Genomic DNA, 16,163 nt, shown 5'->3' with positions numbered 1-16,163 from the left:
ACCTCGATTGGTTATTTCGCAGAATACGACACATGCAGCACAGAGATATGCAGGTCAGTGGTAATGACATATCTGTGTCATGATCGACCCACAATATTGCCACAAAGTGGCGCAATGAAATAGCTAGTCTCTAATGTAGAGCTGGCATTATATTATTTGTGGCCGCATAAAAGGTACATATTTGAGCTTTCCACATCATTCATACTGGGTGACGTCATAATGAGTGATATTAGAATACTCGATAAAGAATCGAATCACTCAGGTACTTGATTTGCCCAGCCATAGTTATCGTTACACTAGACAAATCAGTATGTCATCGGCCGATATAGGGTATATATAAAAAATATGGCCACCCCATAATGTGCCTCTGACATCAGCTCGAAAGTCACCAAGTTATTTTTCCCGATCACATCCTGTGTATGAGCGGGAGAAGTGACAAAATAGCGACATGGGTGTACCGTTTCAAGAACGGACACCGCCTACGAATTAAATAAAAACTCGGTCAACCAAAACCAAGATGCGAGTTTCGAATGATCCGTTGGTTTTGTTACAAAATTCATGATGTCATGCTTCCTGTGGCCGAAATCAGTATCAGGTGAAAGGAAGAGTGTTCATTTTCCTGTGACGATGGAGACCGAATAAGAATTGAATAGTATATTCATATCGAAATGAAACTGAATATTTTCCACACTCGTTAGGGGTAATCGTCAGCAACTAGCAGAGAATCGGAAAGAACATTGTATATCAACAATCGTATCACAAAATATGGTGAATACAGTAAAAGAACCGCACGGACATCAAATTGGCAAGCAGAAATCCGAGATATGACTTAGACTTGCGTGCAGTAACGTGATATCGACAACACGCTACCTGAGGATCACTGTAGCTCTCTCCTTCATCCTCCTCATTCACGATTTTCATGTGGGACGCGTTCTCTTCCTTGTCCAGCTTCGGGAAAAGACATCTGAAATGAAAAAAAAAACATTCATCAAGCCAATAAGAATTTCCTTATCTATTATTTCAATGACATTCACGGTTGCTCAGAGCTTATGCCACTGACCACAGCTCCCACGTAATCCAGCCACAGCAAAACCAAGACCAAATCATGACAGAGATTTGCTGTAGGAACATTACACACGTCCTGTATGTACACTTGTACAGGTTCACCCCGCAGACAGGCTTCACAAACACGGAAGGCAATATTATATTGTGGAATAGAGCAAGTCCTGATTGAGAAATTTGTGAATCTCTCTCGCAAACTGACTACGGTATTTCTTTATTATTGTGAAAGTAAACGATGGGGCTTTCAGCAATGTGGCACCACGGAAAAAAAAGACCAGAATAGGATAGAATGAAGTAGTGACCATAAGCAATCACTGAACTGAGCAACACAAGGCTAATCAATAACAATAATGATTTCTGGATTACCAAATACCATAATCTCCAATACAAAGATCAGATCGCGAGTCAAATATTCTACACGATATTTTCCAAACATACTAATCACACGGAAGAGGCGATGAAACAAGAACTCAACGAGATCTACCTCAAAATATCGTAACTCCTCCTCGTAAACGATCGGACGTCCCCGACAGCTTGCGAGAGAAGCCATTTGTGCGCCCCGGCACCAGAGTAGGAGTCGCGAAACACGCTGCTCAGCGACTCGGCCAATTCCCCCAGCGGATGCATCGCCGAGTCAAAAGCCTGAACAGTAGTGTATTTATAGCACAGGTTTTAGCAGCACACATATTTTATTAGCATAGGACATTATAGTATGCATTAGATTAGCACACATTCAACATTTTATGGTAGGGCTAGGCACATTCGTATCACATATCGCCAAAACTAGAGGTGATCATGTAGTGATACCGTAAATTTTATTGAATTAAAAGTAGATGATGTGATTTCCAAGACTTGTCAAAACTGCTCCGAATGAAGTAGAAAATGAAAGGTCTGATAAAGTGACAAGTACTCAAGTGAGTTATTTCAAAATGTAGATTTGGTTGAGGGGTCGCATAGTTCTGACAGTTAATCAGTGGTTGTGGTGGCTACGTTTGAAATTGCATGGTGTATCTTCGCGTCTAGCTCAAAATGATAAATGACACTGCAAATAGATGCAAGTGTTCCAAAATGTATTCGGCAGTTCCTATGACAGCTATTTCAGGAGGTTCTTATGGCGATTTCACACACAACTGAGATGCAAAGTATCCCGAAAATACTTTAAATATCTCGAGGTAGACGAGCACCTGTACAACATATTCCTTGATATCTTCGATGTCTTTCGCAGACAGAGAGTCTCGATCTTCGGTAACAACCGCAGGTACATGTTCCAACCAGTTTAGCCGCGATTCCTCGCCTTTTCTGTGGAAGAACAAGACATGGGCGGGGTTTAAGCAGATGTGGAAAATTAAATGTCTGAAAATGCTCGAATGTGGAACTTGATGCTGTAGTGAAAATTGTCCGGCCTGGATGGTTGCTTAGCGAAATATATCTGGAGTTTGGCTTTTCATAGTATTACATCATTAGTATACATCGGGCATACCCTATAAGCATTTATTCAAACAAAAGGGAATATTAGGAAATAGGAATGGAAGTAGACTGAAGTAGTTTGGACCATAAAACCAGGACCATAAAACATGCAAGGTTACCGTGGTGATGAATTAGCAGAGCGCGTTCTCTCCTCGTGCATTCGCCTGGCAGTTGCCATGGAGACAGAGAGGGCATCCCATATACTCTTGGTCTCCGGGATAACGATGTTGTTCTCCTATGAAATCGTAAGCGAAAAATTGGTGAATCATCACAGAGCACAATCATGAAATACATCATCTAAAGGTTTCAACTAACCAATGACAATAGCGTAGCAAAAATAAAAAAAAGTTAGTGCGAATGATGTTTATATACGAAACAGTGACGTAATCCCAACCATGAGGATAGTATCAAATGTTGAAGGAAGATAAGCAGACTCACTTCATCATGCTATGATGGCTATGGAATATCAATCTACTGTTTCACATTGTGTCAGTGAAAAATGTACCTGATATACTGCAATACTTCCACAATTGGAGCCTAGCAAGCAACGTTGGCATGTTGCGCATTCATGTAACAACATTTCTCTCAAGTAGTATTCACTCACGCATTTGTCACAAGCACCATGAAATTTCATGGGCCAGAAATACATACCGGTAATTACTTTTGACGACGTGCAACTGGTACCGTATTCCTTGTGGCCGGAAAATAGATATATTTGAACCTTTCGGTCACTGTATACCAGTAGTTCAAAACTTTTTTGTATATGGGAGCCACGAAAAGACTCGAGTAGGCTACTTATAACGAAAATTTAAAGGTAGCTAGCCTACCTCTGGATCTCAAGATCAAGCTAATTCAAAACATGCATATAGACTTCTATAGATTGTAGTATATCGATCGGTTATGATAGCATTGATAGACGCAGATTGGTGAGTGCTATACATTGAAATAAACTGAAAATGCATATCATTACTACAAGATACTATTACTTCGTTATGCGATAGGTCTTCATACCTTCCAGCTCTTAATGCACAAATTTGCGGGGGATTATACGCTGAGTAATATTGGACTTACTGCAATTTAGACTTGACCATTATTTCGATGTTTGTAAAATTGCGTCGAAATTCACTATTCACATAGACGATATATAAAGGTCTATGACCAGCAGAACTCAAGATATATCCTTGTCTGACGGGCATTCATTAGGGATGGTGTGAACGTGAGGTTCACGTTCGCGTTCTGTATGTGAACCTCGGAAATTTAGAGGTTCACATTCACAAACGAACCTTGGTAGGTTCTGCACTGTGAACCTTTTACATATATAACAATTTTTGCGTCATTATAACATCTTTGGTTGAAATTTATTGCATTTAACTGCGGGCCACTCTATGCATGGCGCTGGCAGCATAAAAAATCAACGCCAAACGAGCATGCACCTTGACAATCTCAAAAATTTTACCTGCTTTTTTACAAAAGTTTGCTCGAAATATTCAGTTTATTTAGTGACTCTCTGCTGTCAGCTTGACCCGCAAGAGCGAAATACGCTACATGAAGGTGGTCAGCGAATGATGCTTATTCAACCAATCAATGTAATTGATATCGTTGTCTGATGTAAAAAATCTAGCTAGCGTACGGGGTCCATCTCGATTTCATATGTTTATTGTATCATAAAAACAAAATCCGTGCGATTGGGCTGTTGGTTACTGCTATATAACTTGTTGATTCGGTAAAGGTCGTTTTACACTCTGCTCAATATCAACGTAGCAACACTTAGACCCCTAATACATTGTCCGGTCTGGACTAGACCGTTTAGACGTAAGCTTATATTCCCTTTCAAGTCCTCGTCGAAATTGTTGGCAAAGCGACGGAAGATAATGATTTTACGGGATTATATGTAATTGCATTGCTTCAGTTGATACATTTGGCGACGTTTAGAAAGTCAGTAAGTACTGCAGCATTGTGGCATTAAGTGACCCGAGTCGTCGCTAGGTATGGTGTACATTAATAGGGTTGGAATTAGCGATATGACGTCATGAGGTTCACGTTCGCGTTCACACAGAACCTTTCAAAAAGGTTCGCGTTCACGCGAACCTGAACCTTTCAGAGGTTCACACCATCCCTAGTATTCATCCATGCGTTTGACGCTAGTCTGCAAGAATTCCCTTTCCCGGTTTTCAGAAGCGGCCTTGGACCAGACTTGGACAACTAGATAATTCTAGTTGTCTAATTTCACTAAATTAGAGCGAAATGCCAGTAATCTAATTCTAATCTAATTTGTGAAATGCTTCCATGCTCTAATTCTAATTCTAATCTAATTTGTGAAATGTCCTTATGCTCTAGTTCTAATTCTAATCTAATTTGTGAAATCTCCGTATTCTCTAATTCTAGTTCTAATCTAATTATTGTTTTCCTGAAAATGCCTCTTTGTCCGAGGCATATTGCACTATTGCAGTGAGTTAAAAAGAAAATCTCCTCTTGAGCAAGGAAATACAGTGCCAAGCCGCCATCGCCTTACTTACACCTTGCAGTCATAGTAGATATTATGACGAATATAGCCTGCTAGAGTAGCTTGTAGTCTGCCAACAACATTCTAGTTTCTAAAACTTTACGTTAGTAGGCCTACATCGCCATTCTGACTATAACATGGGCGATGCCCACCGTTACCATAAGAAGTAATAGGACTTTATTAAAGTATAGTAAAAATCGAGCCAAGCTTGGTGTACAGAAGTTAACCATTCTCATGGTTATGGGAATGCACAGTTCGTTCGCCCAGAATAGAAAAGGCCTATGTCCATTTATCATAATTTCACTATTTTTTTCTTTTTCTGGTATAAGGATACAGCTCTTTCAGATGGCAATGAGACCTTCTCATATATTGGGCCTGTTCCTTGACTTGATGTGACATAGGCCAAATACTTTTGATTACATTTGAGAATAGAAGGGGCCTATGTCCAAGATTCTTGGATATAGGCCTTTTCCATCACCTTGCTTGAAGTAAGGAATTGGACATAGGCCCATTTTATTGTTGATGCATTGTGACGGACAATCGAAATTTTTATTTCAGCTCATGTGGAACAATGAACGCTATCTAATTTTTCAGTTACAGAAAGAGCAATCTAGCTAGGGTTAGGAACACACTACTCGCATTGATTTGAGCAGTTAAAATCATTCCAGGAAAAATGAACCTTCAAAACACCAGCTATCAGTATTAATGCCGGTTGCGCTAGGCCTTACAGTTTCTTTGATTGAAAAAGAATCTATAAGAAGACTTCCACCCTCGTACAATAGGAATCTATCATACTCCACTCTCATAGTAAGCATAGCAAACAGAAAGCAGAAGGCAACAGGATAAAACATGACATGGAAAGTAATTACAAGCTAACTTGAGTCCATTCAAAGACTCTTATGCAGCCACAACGGATACAGCTTCTTGAAGAGATATTCATTTGAGGTGAAACAGTGAGGAGATTTATTTGGAATAGGTAAAATGTCTTCACCATAAATTGTAAATGGAATCATGATGTATGTTATTAACTATATTTTAGTCGTTTCCCAGTTTCAAGTTTGTAGAAAACAAAAACGGTGGTTGCTGAACTTGCTTCAATTTCAAGACCTATAAAACTGCGACATTCCAATGAACTCGGTACCTGTTGTCTACAACACTTGTGGTTGAAAAATGCGAAAATACGTTTGTTTCAGTAGTTAACTGTCATTGTTCACAAAATACGGCATCATAATGTCTAAAAAGATGGATTGAAAAGGATTGACACACGGGCCTATGTCCCAATATTGAGTCGAATGGGCCTTTGTCCCGGTATATTAATGAGAATTAATCACGGCCTATGTACATTCGGGGAGGAAAAACCCGACATGCCCATTGACTTGAAAATGGACATTTGTTCCCAGAGTAAGTTGATTTAAAAGGAGAAGGATCAAAGAACTAATAACAGAAAAGGCTTTGAGATCTTCCATAATGAATATGAAGAATCTTTAAATTGAATTTTCTCAGAACTATGAAATGTGACATAGGCCCTTTCTATTCTTGACGAACGTGTTGTTGTTGTTTGTTAAACAAAAATATGTGGCGCTTATCGCCTTACGGCCTTTTGCATCACGTACTGTGATTTGATGTGAACTGCATTTTCCTGTATTCATTTCCCATATACAATTTCATTCAATTTCCAAGTTTTTGCGAACTAAGTAGCTCTAATTCTAATTCTAATCTAATCTTGAAAAAGCTTAGTAGCTCTAATTCTAATTCTAATCTAATTTGAAAAAAGCTGTGTAGCTTTAATTCTAATTCTAATCTAATTTGGAAAAACTGTGTAGCTCTAATTCTAATTCTCATCTAGTTTGAAAAAAACTGTGGAGCTCTAATTCTAATTCTAATCTAATTCAGAAAAGCTGAAAATTTTCTAGTTGTTCAAGTCTGCCTTGGACGGCTTTAGACATAACTAATATCCCACAATTTAGCATTCATATATAGAAATTGACTATAGCTATTCATAGAAACAAAAAACAACTGTCGTCTGTTATATTTTTGTGGCATATTTAGCGGTCAATCAGAGCCGCGGTTGGGATTCACTGCTGTATACTGGTAGGACGTAATAATAGACGATACTCGGTTTTGCACACTACTAATTACTAGCCAACAGACATAAACAAACCTCTTCGGGGCAGTTAAGTGCAGCACGGCATTTCGCAAATACATCAGTCCACTTCATGTCCGGATGAAGATTGATAGGAAACGTCTTTGTACCTTTGTTCGCCACCAGTTTTTTCATGATTTGCCTGTTATAACGTCTAAAACGATACAAAAAATTCATATACAGATTTTCACAGGAGGTTTGCACTCGCCATCAAACCTCAGCACAGTCTTAGCGCGGTCCTTGTGCGGTCCGAACCCGAATCCAGAATCGACCGACGTTCTCGGACTCTCGGGAGTGTGCGGGACAGGATGAGCGATTTCAGTTCGGTGTATGTGGCCTGAAATTCGAATGCTGCTACCCCAGCTGCCGGAAAACACCCCGTCCAGCCTGTCTCCGTTGGGCATCGTAAGCCGGCCTGTCGGATTCATTGCGAGATCAGTACTCTTGCGATAAGTACGGCCGCTCTTAGCTTTACAATGCTTAACAGGCCGTTGAAAGTTTGCTCGAAAACATTGTATAACTTTCGCAAGTTAAGGTTAAGAATGATAGTGGTCAAGATCACTGATAATAATTATCCCTTTAATCGAAACTTATGTGTTGCAAACTTTCTTGGCACCCTTTAGCGCCTGGTGGTGTACAAACTGCAATATATTTGTAATGTTGAACGTCTGTGTTTACAACGATTGGTACAGAAAAGATATCTATTTTGAAACAGGTCCACAGCGCTAAAAAAAGGTTCTCCACAAACATTTCAAATACGACAACGCAGCCTCACTACAAATAAAAATGGGCCAATAGGCCTGCACAGATGCTTATTATGGTGGTTCAATTGAACATTCCCCACTGCATTACCAATGTTGTTCGCTATGAAATGATGTTGTTCAATACGTTACAAACTTCATACAGTATTGTGTGATCATCTGGATCTGGAACTTATGCTATCTTAAGATCGCGTCTAGTTATTTCGTGAAACTGGCAGGACATTGAGATGCTGATAGTTGAAAAGGAATGTACCTACAACAAGTACCATATAAGCAGTTGAGCGACCGCAACATTCACTAAACTAACAGCCTGACTTCATTGCTATATCTCTATACCTTTTCCAGCGAGCGTAAGACCTTGCGACACCACCCCTTCCAACACGTATTGTCCTTCGATGAGTATCGCGTCGCCGCTGAGATGCCCGTGAGAAAACGTACCTACGCAGAAGTTGGTAACAACGAAATTTGTCTCAGTCAGGTTATGAAAGTCAGAAAGTCACAATCTCGAGTACAAATTCACATACCTAAACTGTAAAGGCCATCGAGAGTAACCAGGATACCAGAACCGTTCCGTTCATTCTTAGTCCACATACCGATATATTTTTCACCTCTGCGATTCAAAACCCATTTAAATGACTTCAAAGGTGAACGCAACCGAGTTTACGTACTTTGAGATGTTGTCTTCCACGCCAAACCCATTTCTTTGGTCATTGTCCCATGATCCGACGTACACGGAGCCTTCTGTCACCGACCCAGTGCGTAAAACACCATGGCCGTCGCGAAGACCATTTTTGAAAGAGCCTGGGGACAAGTGAAACGTTATCGGATTTGGATCCGATTTATATCTACTCGAGTTCGTGTCAATTCAGTTGATTTAAAATTTCCTCAAAACACCACAAGATGAAATGAAAACATAGAAAGAAGTCAAATTAACTTGGTAGTACTCTCTCAATCAGACACCCACCTCACCCTAAGAGATGTACACACCGAATGTAAATTAACAGAAGATAACATAAAAAGAACACGCCATGAAAATCAAGTATTATGTGTCGGTATGTGAAGTTGATAAGTCAGATTGTGGTACGGTTATATCGAGTGAAGAATAGTATATAGAATTCCAAACTAATTCGTTGAAATAATATAACAGAGAACAGAAATTCTTCTATTTTTTGCGGCATTTCAACTTACCTTCGTAAACCTGCGTCTTGCTGTACCATAATTTGCCTCGTCCGTCCATTTTACCGTTTTTCCACCAGCCGTGATACCGCAACATTGTTTGGTCGTTGGCACCGGCGTTCCATTCTCCATACCTAGCGGGAGAATTGCCTTTCATTAGAGGGAAATATTTGTCGAACGTTCAATCGCAATAATAGATTTAACAAAGCCATCGGCAGGTAATGAGCTTTGGAAGTGCAGGAAATAAAAACCGAATATTGTTAGTTTACTCACTAAAAGATTTATGACAAAATCTCATCGCATCGTGAGCCACATTTCAAAATATAGTATCAAAGGGGCAGTACTCTTTCAATATGATTAGGTCTCAAATCAATAATGTAAGTGCGAAAAACATTTTGACGGCAGTCATTTTCCTCAGAAAGCCACCGTGTCCGAACTGCAGCTAAAAGATATTCACGGAAAGTACCGTTCCAGTAATCGATCTCTGTGATATTGAGTCCCTTTGCGAAATTACGCAAAGGAATTTCTTCACCGTTGCACCTTCTTGATGAGGTAGGGGAAGAAATGTTAGATGGTTATCGGGCTGTATTATATTATTCGAAAAAGATGTGAAACTTAGTGGGGTTAACAATGCTAACGAACGGAACCATTACCCGTGTTCTTTGCCGTCTTTAAAATTCCCTTTGTACGATTTTCCGTTTTCCCAGGACATCTCGCCTTTGCCGTTACGTTTCCCGTTTAACCAAGAACCGTCGTAAGTGGCGCCTTTCAATTCCACAATCTTGGCGTACGTGTAACTCGCGTGCCGAACAACGGGCGGCGGTCTGCCATCAAAAAAGGGGTCAGTAACGAATCACCTCTACTATTTCGAAGCACTCGAGTAGGTTTTGTCTGCCACAGTCTACATTTTTTAGGCTTCCCAAGTTATAAATTATAATATGATCAGCGCAATATAACGACCCAATATTTGCCCTTAGAATCAGAAAATCAGCATTGTTCCGAAGAATCAGAGCATAGTAATACAATGACTGTAGCAATGAGCTAACCCTGCACTCAGATTATTAGGAACAATGCTGATTTTAGACTTTTCTAGGCAATTTTACGCTAGTTGCAGTTTCTTGATCAGATTATAATTTAGACTTTCGGATTATCGCTACGGTAGCTTTCGTTCGAAATTAGTCGTATTATGTTTTGCGGCCACGTCGCCATCAACATCATTCCTAGAATATCATTACCATATCCGCGAGTTAGTTATCTATAGTAAAACTGCGTATGGTCATGACCATGGGGTGTGCTTTTCGGCGCGCCAAAACTCACCTATGATATTGCTTGCTCTCGTGGCTAGGCGAGATTTGCTCATCGCCACGGAGTGCTGAATTGATCGCGCGGTTTATTGTCGTTATCCACTGCGTCTTGAAGTCGTTCTGCCTGGCGGACACGGTAAACTCTTCCTCAGGAGTGACGACCTTTATCTCGTAGCTGCACAATGGCTCTCTTTAGAATTCTGCGCAGCATTCCCGATCAGGAAGAGCGTGATACTTACTTGACTTCCGTTTCGTCCGCTATCAGCGAGCACCAAGTGGTTTGTAGGTCGTGCGTAAATATAGATCCGTTGTTGATTAGAACCAACGCGTCGTTGAAGAGAAGAAACCAGTTTGAGCTGAAGCGACCTGTTGCAAAGCAGAGCATCAGCAGGACAGAAAAATACGTCAAGTCTGTTGCGCGAATTCCAAACAAAATAAGCCGCAGTGGTTGTCAACCTTTTTGACCCTGCATACCGGAAAAACATCAAAATAAATGTTGCAGACCGACAAACCATCAGTGATCAAAATCAACCCAAATTGCAACCCGATTGTTCATTTTCTTTTCAAAGAAATGAGAGTTTTCTGTTTGCTAGCCTCTATTCTACTCCATAATGTCGCTAAATTGCACTGTTAAAATTTAACAAACTTCATTTAAACGTCTCCATATGAGTTACTTTCAAACAGTCCGTACAACACTGCACAGCATTGAGATGAAAGCAGACCATGAAATCTACATTAGGACCCCCTGCAGAAAAATATGCTTCAGAAATCGAAATCAATTTAAAATTTGATGTTTCATTTTTCTAATCAATGGACAAGCACCCGATTTCTTGCATTTAAGTCCAAGATATTTGGCAGATCAGACACTTGCCACGGACCGGTGCCTGAGAACCACTCGTCTAAAGTGATAGCGATTGGGCCCTTTCAGAGCCTATAATTCTAATGCATTGCGTATTAAGAAATGCTGTGCTTTTTTACAGGCGATATAGCTGTTTCGGAATGAAAATTGCTTGTTGATGTCATCAGGTAATAGCTCATTTCTCTTACTGTCTTTATGTTCGCAGAAATATGAATTCCAACTAACCCCACATTGAAATCAAAATTAAATGGATCTACTTAAAATGTGATGAATATGCCTTGGGTGTTTCTGGACATAGGCGCCGAACGCTAATTTTCCTTAGGCATGCGAGTTCGATGACGTCACAAAGGAATGACGTCATGATCCGACGGAATTGATAATTAGGGATAATATAGCATCAATTCATGAGGGTTAAGTGCCTGCATAAATGCCGATTATGCAATATCTTCGTGTTAACAAACTTGCGCGTATGATAAGCTGTCAGGAAGTGCTGTCAATTAGCGAGTCCCTGCCGCTAGCGAACAATTAAATACGGCGCTTATCAACGCGTATTACGTAACCTAGGCGACGATTTGCGCAAGGCAAAATGTCAGAGTAGTTATGGAATCTGTTCTATAATGGCACCGATTTCAGGATGTTCAAACCTTTCTCGTCTTTTACAACTCAAGCCTTGACAGTTGACACACATCTTCTGATGATTATGTTTAGGTACATTAGCGGAATTCACTTACGCATGCACGGCGCACTCACAATCGCACATGTCTGCGGACATTCGATGTCATTCAGGTCAGCGATGTCGCTCTTTAATTACAATCGCTAACCAACAAACACCTAACGGCATTGTCACCAAGCCATCGAAAGATTGAAGCTAACGCATGCTAGGCTCGATAGATGGGAGCCAACGCATGCTCGGCTCTAGACGCGATAGTTGGCCAGCGATGATATCTTTCGTACCAGGCCTGTTGCAGATGCTATTGTGCAGGCAAGCGATAATATCGTGTGCGCCAATGCAGATGCGATAGTGCTGGCAGCGATGGCACCGGGCCTACTGCTGATGTGATTGTTAATCATGCTCAAGCGAGTGAAACTAGGCTTGTCGGAGACGCGATAAAGCAGGCAAGCGTCCCAAGCGATGATTGCCGAGCGCGCGGCGATCAATGACACAATTTCGCGATCATCTCAGCGGGGGAGATCGCGTCGCGTTACATTGTGCACAGACAAATCTCGGTAATTGGCAACGCACTTGTAGCTAATTGGCCGTGCGCAACGGGTTACCTCGCTCACATAAGCGGTAGCAGGTAATGTCGTAAACGGAAATACATTGCGATTCGTTCTAAATAACACAATCGGGGTTTATGCCGATTCATGCCAAGCCGAATTCTAGGCATGCCGCATGCCTAGAAAAATGTCTAGGTATGCCTGGCATGCCTTGCATGCCCAGGTTCGGCGCCTATGTTTCTGGAGTATTAGCAGCCAATGGAAAATAATCTTTTGGGTGGAAATTCTGATGTAGTAACACGAGATAGGTACAATACGAATGAAGAAACAGGACTAATTCGATTAGCGATTGATAAGCTTTTGAAAATTGGCAGTGTGGATGAGCCCAGCTATTCAGAGTATGTCACAGCATAGACGTGCAGAAAATCTAAATCTTACAAATCTTATAAAACTTCGAGGCTTTTTCATCGCTTCTGCAGGTCTCGTGGCGTGGAGCCCAGATAAACCTTCGACACTGAGGTAGGAATTCTGGAGTCGAGCCTATTGGTGTTGCAGCTATGGAACGTAACGCTACCCTAACTTCTATGCCTCTATGAAAAACCATTCTCAGACATCAACCTAGTCGGTGGTCATCAAGAGAAATCTTGACTATACTGTCACCACTTCATCTCATTTCATTGACACAAACATTATGTAAGCCAAGGCACAATCCTAGACACAAGTCTTGTAGAAACGAACGAGGTAAGCTCATCAATGGCGGAAAAGAAATGTGAAATAAAATCCTCAAAACGATACACCGGCTGAAAATATTCCCGGTAGTGTTATCATGGACCAATTTCGCTGTGACCAAACCATCAACGTTTCACCCCCTACTTGAATTGAGATTGTCGAGCGGCACTTGTTTGCTGTGTAATATCAGATATCTGCCGCGTTTCTTCAAGTTATCGGCGATCTGCTTCATTTTGTTTGATTTGAATTCGTTTTTCCAAAGGCGCCTGTCGCGAAGAACGGAATGATCCGCGGGTGCCGCACGCGACAAGCGATGTTAACCTACCTTGTGTCGTTTGCCGATTGAAGTTGGTTATTAATTCCGGTCCAGAGAGTGTTCCACTTTCCGGCGAGGCCTTCCACAAATGTTGACAGGGGAATGTTCTTGAGCGAGAGAGAACAGCATCAGATAGAGAAAATAGAGTGAATAACGCTGTGTCCAACAACACTTCGGATGCATGATTTTGCGAATATATTCAGAAGTGGTTGGTAATGAAGTACTTGTACTTTTTCAAAGTACTCATGCACTCGAGTACAAATTTACAAAGTTACTTTGAGTTCTGCTTGAGTAGCAGCTGTGGCTAGTTTAACCATCTCCGAATATACACATAGGGCTGAGCACAACGATTTTACTGTTTGATTTTCAGTATTGATTGAAATACCAACGGCTTATTCCTATTACTCAATTTCTTTGAATCCTTCCCAGCACTAACGTCACACCAATTGATAATCGAAAATTTTTTCGATCAAGTTATTTACAAGTTGCAATGGTTCATGGTAATACTGGATTTTTCACGATCTAACAATACTAATTTGTATCGGACACTACATCGCAAAATTAAAATAATATTATCCTTTTTGCACCTACCTCTTCAGTTAGACTCGCAAAGTTCTTCAATATCGACGCATACTCCCTTAGCCTGAACGCCGGGAGTTGCAACAATTGCAGAAAGTTTTCCGATGCAAGCGAGCTTACTCTTCGCTCTCCCAGAAGATTCTGCCGGAAAGGCTCAGTCGCCGCTACAATGTAATGAACGAAGAGATACTCACCTTAAATAATAGTGCAATATTGTCTTTGACAAGAAATTTGGCTTGTTTCACGCTCAATTCTTCGCATTGCTCAAAAAATCCAAAAGCTATCAAGTCGTTTAAACATTTGAAGTACCTGAAGTTACAAGAAAAAATGAAACAATTTTAACGCTTTGTAGCGACACATCTAAACTTTTACACAACTCCATGGGATATCACAACACAGAACACATCACAGATATTTCGACCCTCTTCACAGATAATTTTTCACTAGTCATTAGTCCGGGAGATGGCATCCCTGCACATCGCGACAGTCAGTGTGCAAGAAAACAATCCCCGAAACCCCAGATCACACAGCTAAGAGCTAACCTTCGACGAACCAGAGCACTCACTTTTCGAAGGATTGCAGCAGATTATGAGTCATATAAGAAAAAGTTGATTCGTCACAGTGTCTTCCACAAACGACAAAACGATTCATTTGCACAGTGTTGAGTCCGATATGATATGATAAACGGCCGAAAAATTCCAGCAGACTTGCCAGGACGCCGGCGTACTTGGTGCTCTCAAGACTTTTATACAGATCTGAAGAGAGAACAACGATAAAACAAAAGCCACGTTCCATATTTACACGCTGACTGACAATATGTTAATTCCAATACACTTTTTTAAACTACTTCGGTAATTTTCAGTCCTCACGTTTTCTACTACTACATCAAGCGGTTTCAACCTGTCCGAACTTCCACTAGTAATTGCGTAGAAATTTCAGACATTACTTGAACTACTACTGAAGTGTCCCTATATTACCATCTATCTTCATTATCAGAAGCTACACAATTACATGAATGGGATCTAAATATTGGGATTTGGGAGTGTAGCATTATGTAATTACAAAACCCAAACAATTACAAATAACTGAAACAACAAGTTAAAGCAGAGCGAACAGAAATACAATACCAACTATAAGAGCACACAGAGATATAAACACTCCGTGTTAAATGAAAGTTATTCCACCGGCACAAAAACTCACCAGAAAACTTCAAAGGCCTGAGAAAATCCGTCTTGATCAAAGTAATCTGACGGTAAAAGCTTCTCTCCGACTTGGCCAGCGCACGTAGAGACAGTCTGATGTCTGAAAAGGTGGAAGGCAAAATCGTTAAGAACCAATCAGTATAAACAGGGCCAAGACTCAAATTTATCCAAAACTGCAGCACACTCTCAAAGCAAGGTTCAATTGGTCTGACATCGCTACAACAGCAAAATCGCGGGTCAGAAAGATTCGATTCTAACCCGAGTATTTGACCTACTACAAAAACATACCTGTGAAGATGATGTAGTAATGTATGCTCTTTATGGGCACAAGGAAAATATTCCCAGATACATCTCATCATTTGTAATTCTTGACTATTAATATTTCATTTCGTAGCACGAGGATCAATAAAGTACTTAACAAGATGTTGTTTCCATGAATATTCAGACTTCTGTGCAAAATGAATTGGATGCTGTATTACGACCAACCGAGGTTTCAAGGCTTCAGAGGCAGGAAGAATGTCTTGGAACTATACATCTCGCTGGTAAAATAATTTGTAGAGCCAATGGGCGCATAATTTCATTACTAGAATAAATTAACTCTCACTACTGTGATGGAATCAGTACAATTGATACTGTACTCAGATTAAGATTGTAATGACCAGCGAAATTAAAAATATCTCAACCGGAAGGTACTTCTTCGCTCAGGCAAGTCGAAACATTTGAAGGCCCGGCTGCTATGTGACACTGAAATCCCATTTTATTCGAAAAATGGACCGGCCGTAATTTCCAATGCTCCAGCACGCCTCCACCCATACCACCTGCAAAGCATCAAGCCATTAGACAA

The 16,163-nt window shown here is 40.7% G+C and overlaps 1 protein-coding gene across 1 annotated transcript in view; it reads right to left on the bottom strand.

The window, feature by feature from the left end:
* LOC145455934 (alsin-like) overlaps positions 1–16,163 on the bottom strand; it is a 32,199-nt gene that overhangs the window by 4,411 nt on the left and 11,625 nt on the right. The window contains exons 14-33 of the mRNA XM_080333966.1: positions 16,003–16,137; positions 15,318–15,419; positions 14,683–14,872; positions 14,312–14,426; positions 14,130–14,258; positions 13,548–13,645; positions 13,367–13,488; positions 10,656–10,782; positions 10,430–10,591; positions 9,766–9,936; positions 9,125–9,246; positions 8,605–8,737; positions 8,461–8,546; positions 8,273–8,374; positions 7,392–7,590; positions 7,194–7,329; positions 2,649–2,764; positions 2,247–2,361; positions 1,547–1,704; positions 871–964 (exon numbers count right to left, since the gene is read on the bottom strand). Coding sequence (XP_080190092.1) covers positions 871–964; positions 1,547–1,704; positions 2,247–2,361; positions 2,649–2,764; positions 7,194–7,329; positions 7,392–7,590; positions 8,273–8,374; positions 8,461–8,546; positions 8,605–8,737; positions 9,125–9,246; positions 9,766–9,936; positions 10,430–10,591; positions 10,656–10,782; positions 13,367–13,488; positions 13,548–13,645; positions 14,130–14,258; positions 14,312–14,426; positions 14,683–14,872; positions 15,318–15,419; positions 16,003–16,137 — 2,612 coding nt within the window. The remainder of the gene's footprint in view (positions 1–870; positions 965–1,546; positions 1,705–2,246; positions 2,362–2,648; positions 2,765–7,193; positions 7,330–7,391; positions 7,591–8,272; positions 8,375–8,460; positions 8,547–8,604; positions 8,738–9,124; positions 9,247–9,765; positions 9,937–10,429; positions 10,592–10,655; positions 10,783–13,366; positions 13,489–13,547; positions 13,646–14,129; positions 14,259–14,311; positions 14,427–14,682; positions 14,873–15,317; positions 15,420–16,002; positions 16,138–16,163) is intronic.

The sequence above is a fragment of the Botryllus schlosseri genome, chromosome 14 (genome assembly GCF_051294905.1).
Source record: "Botryllus schlosseri isolate E-star chromosome 14, Bs_hap1, whole genome shotgun sequence".
Taxonomy (NCBI): Eukaryota; Metazoa; Chordata; class Ascidiacea; order Stolidobranchia; family Styelidae; genus Botryllus; species Botryllus schlosseri.
Note: the sequence above shows the minus strand (reverse complement) of the source record. Positions and strands in the feature narration are given on the sequence as shown.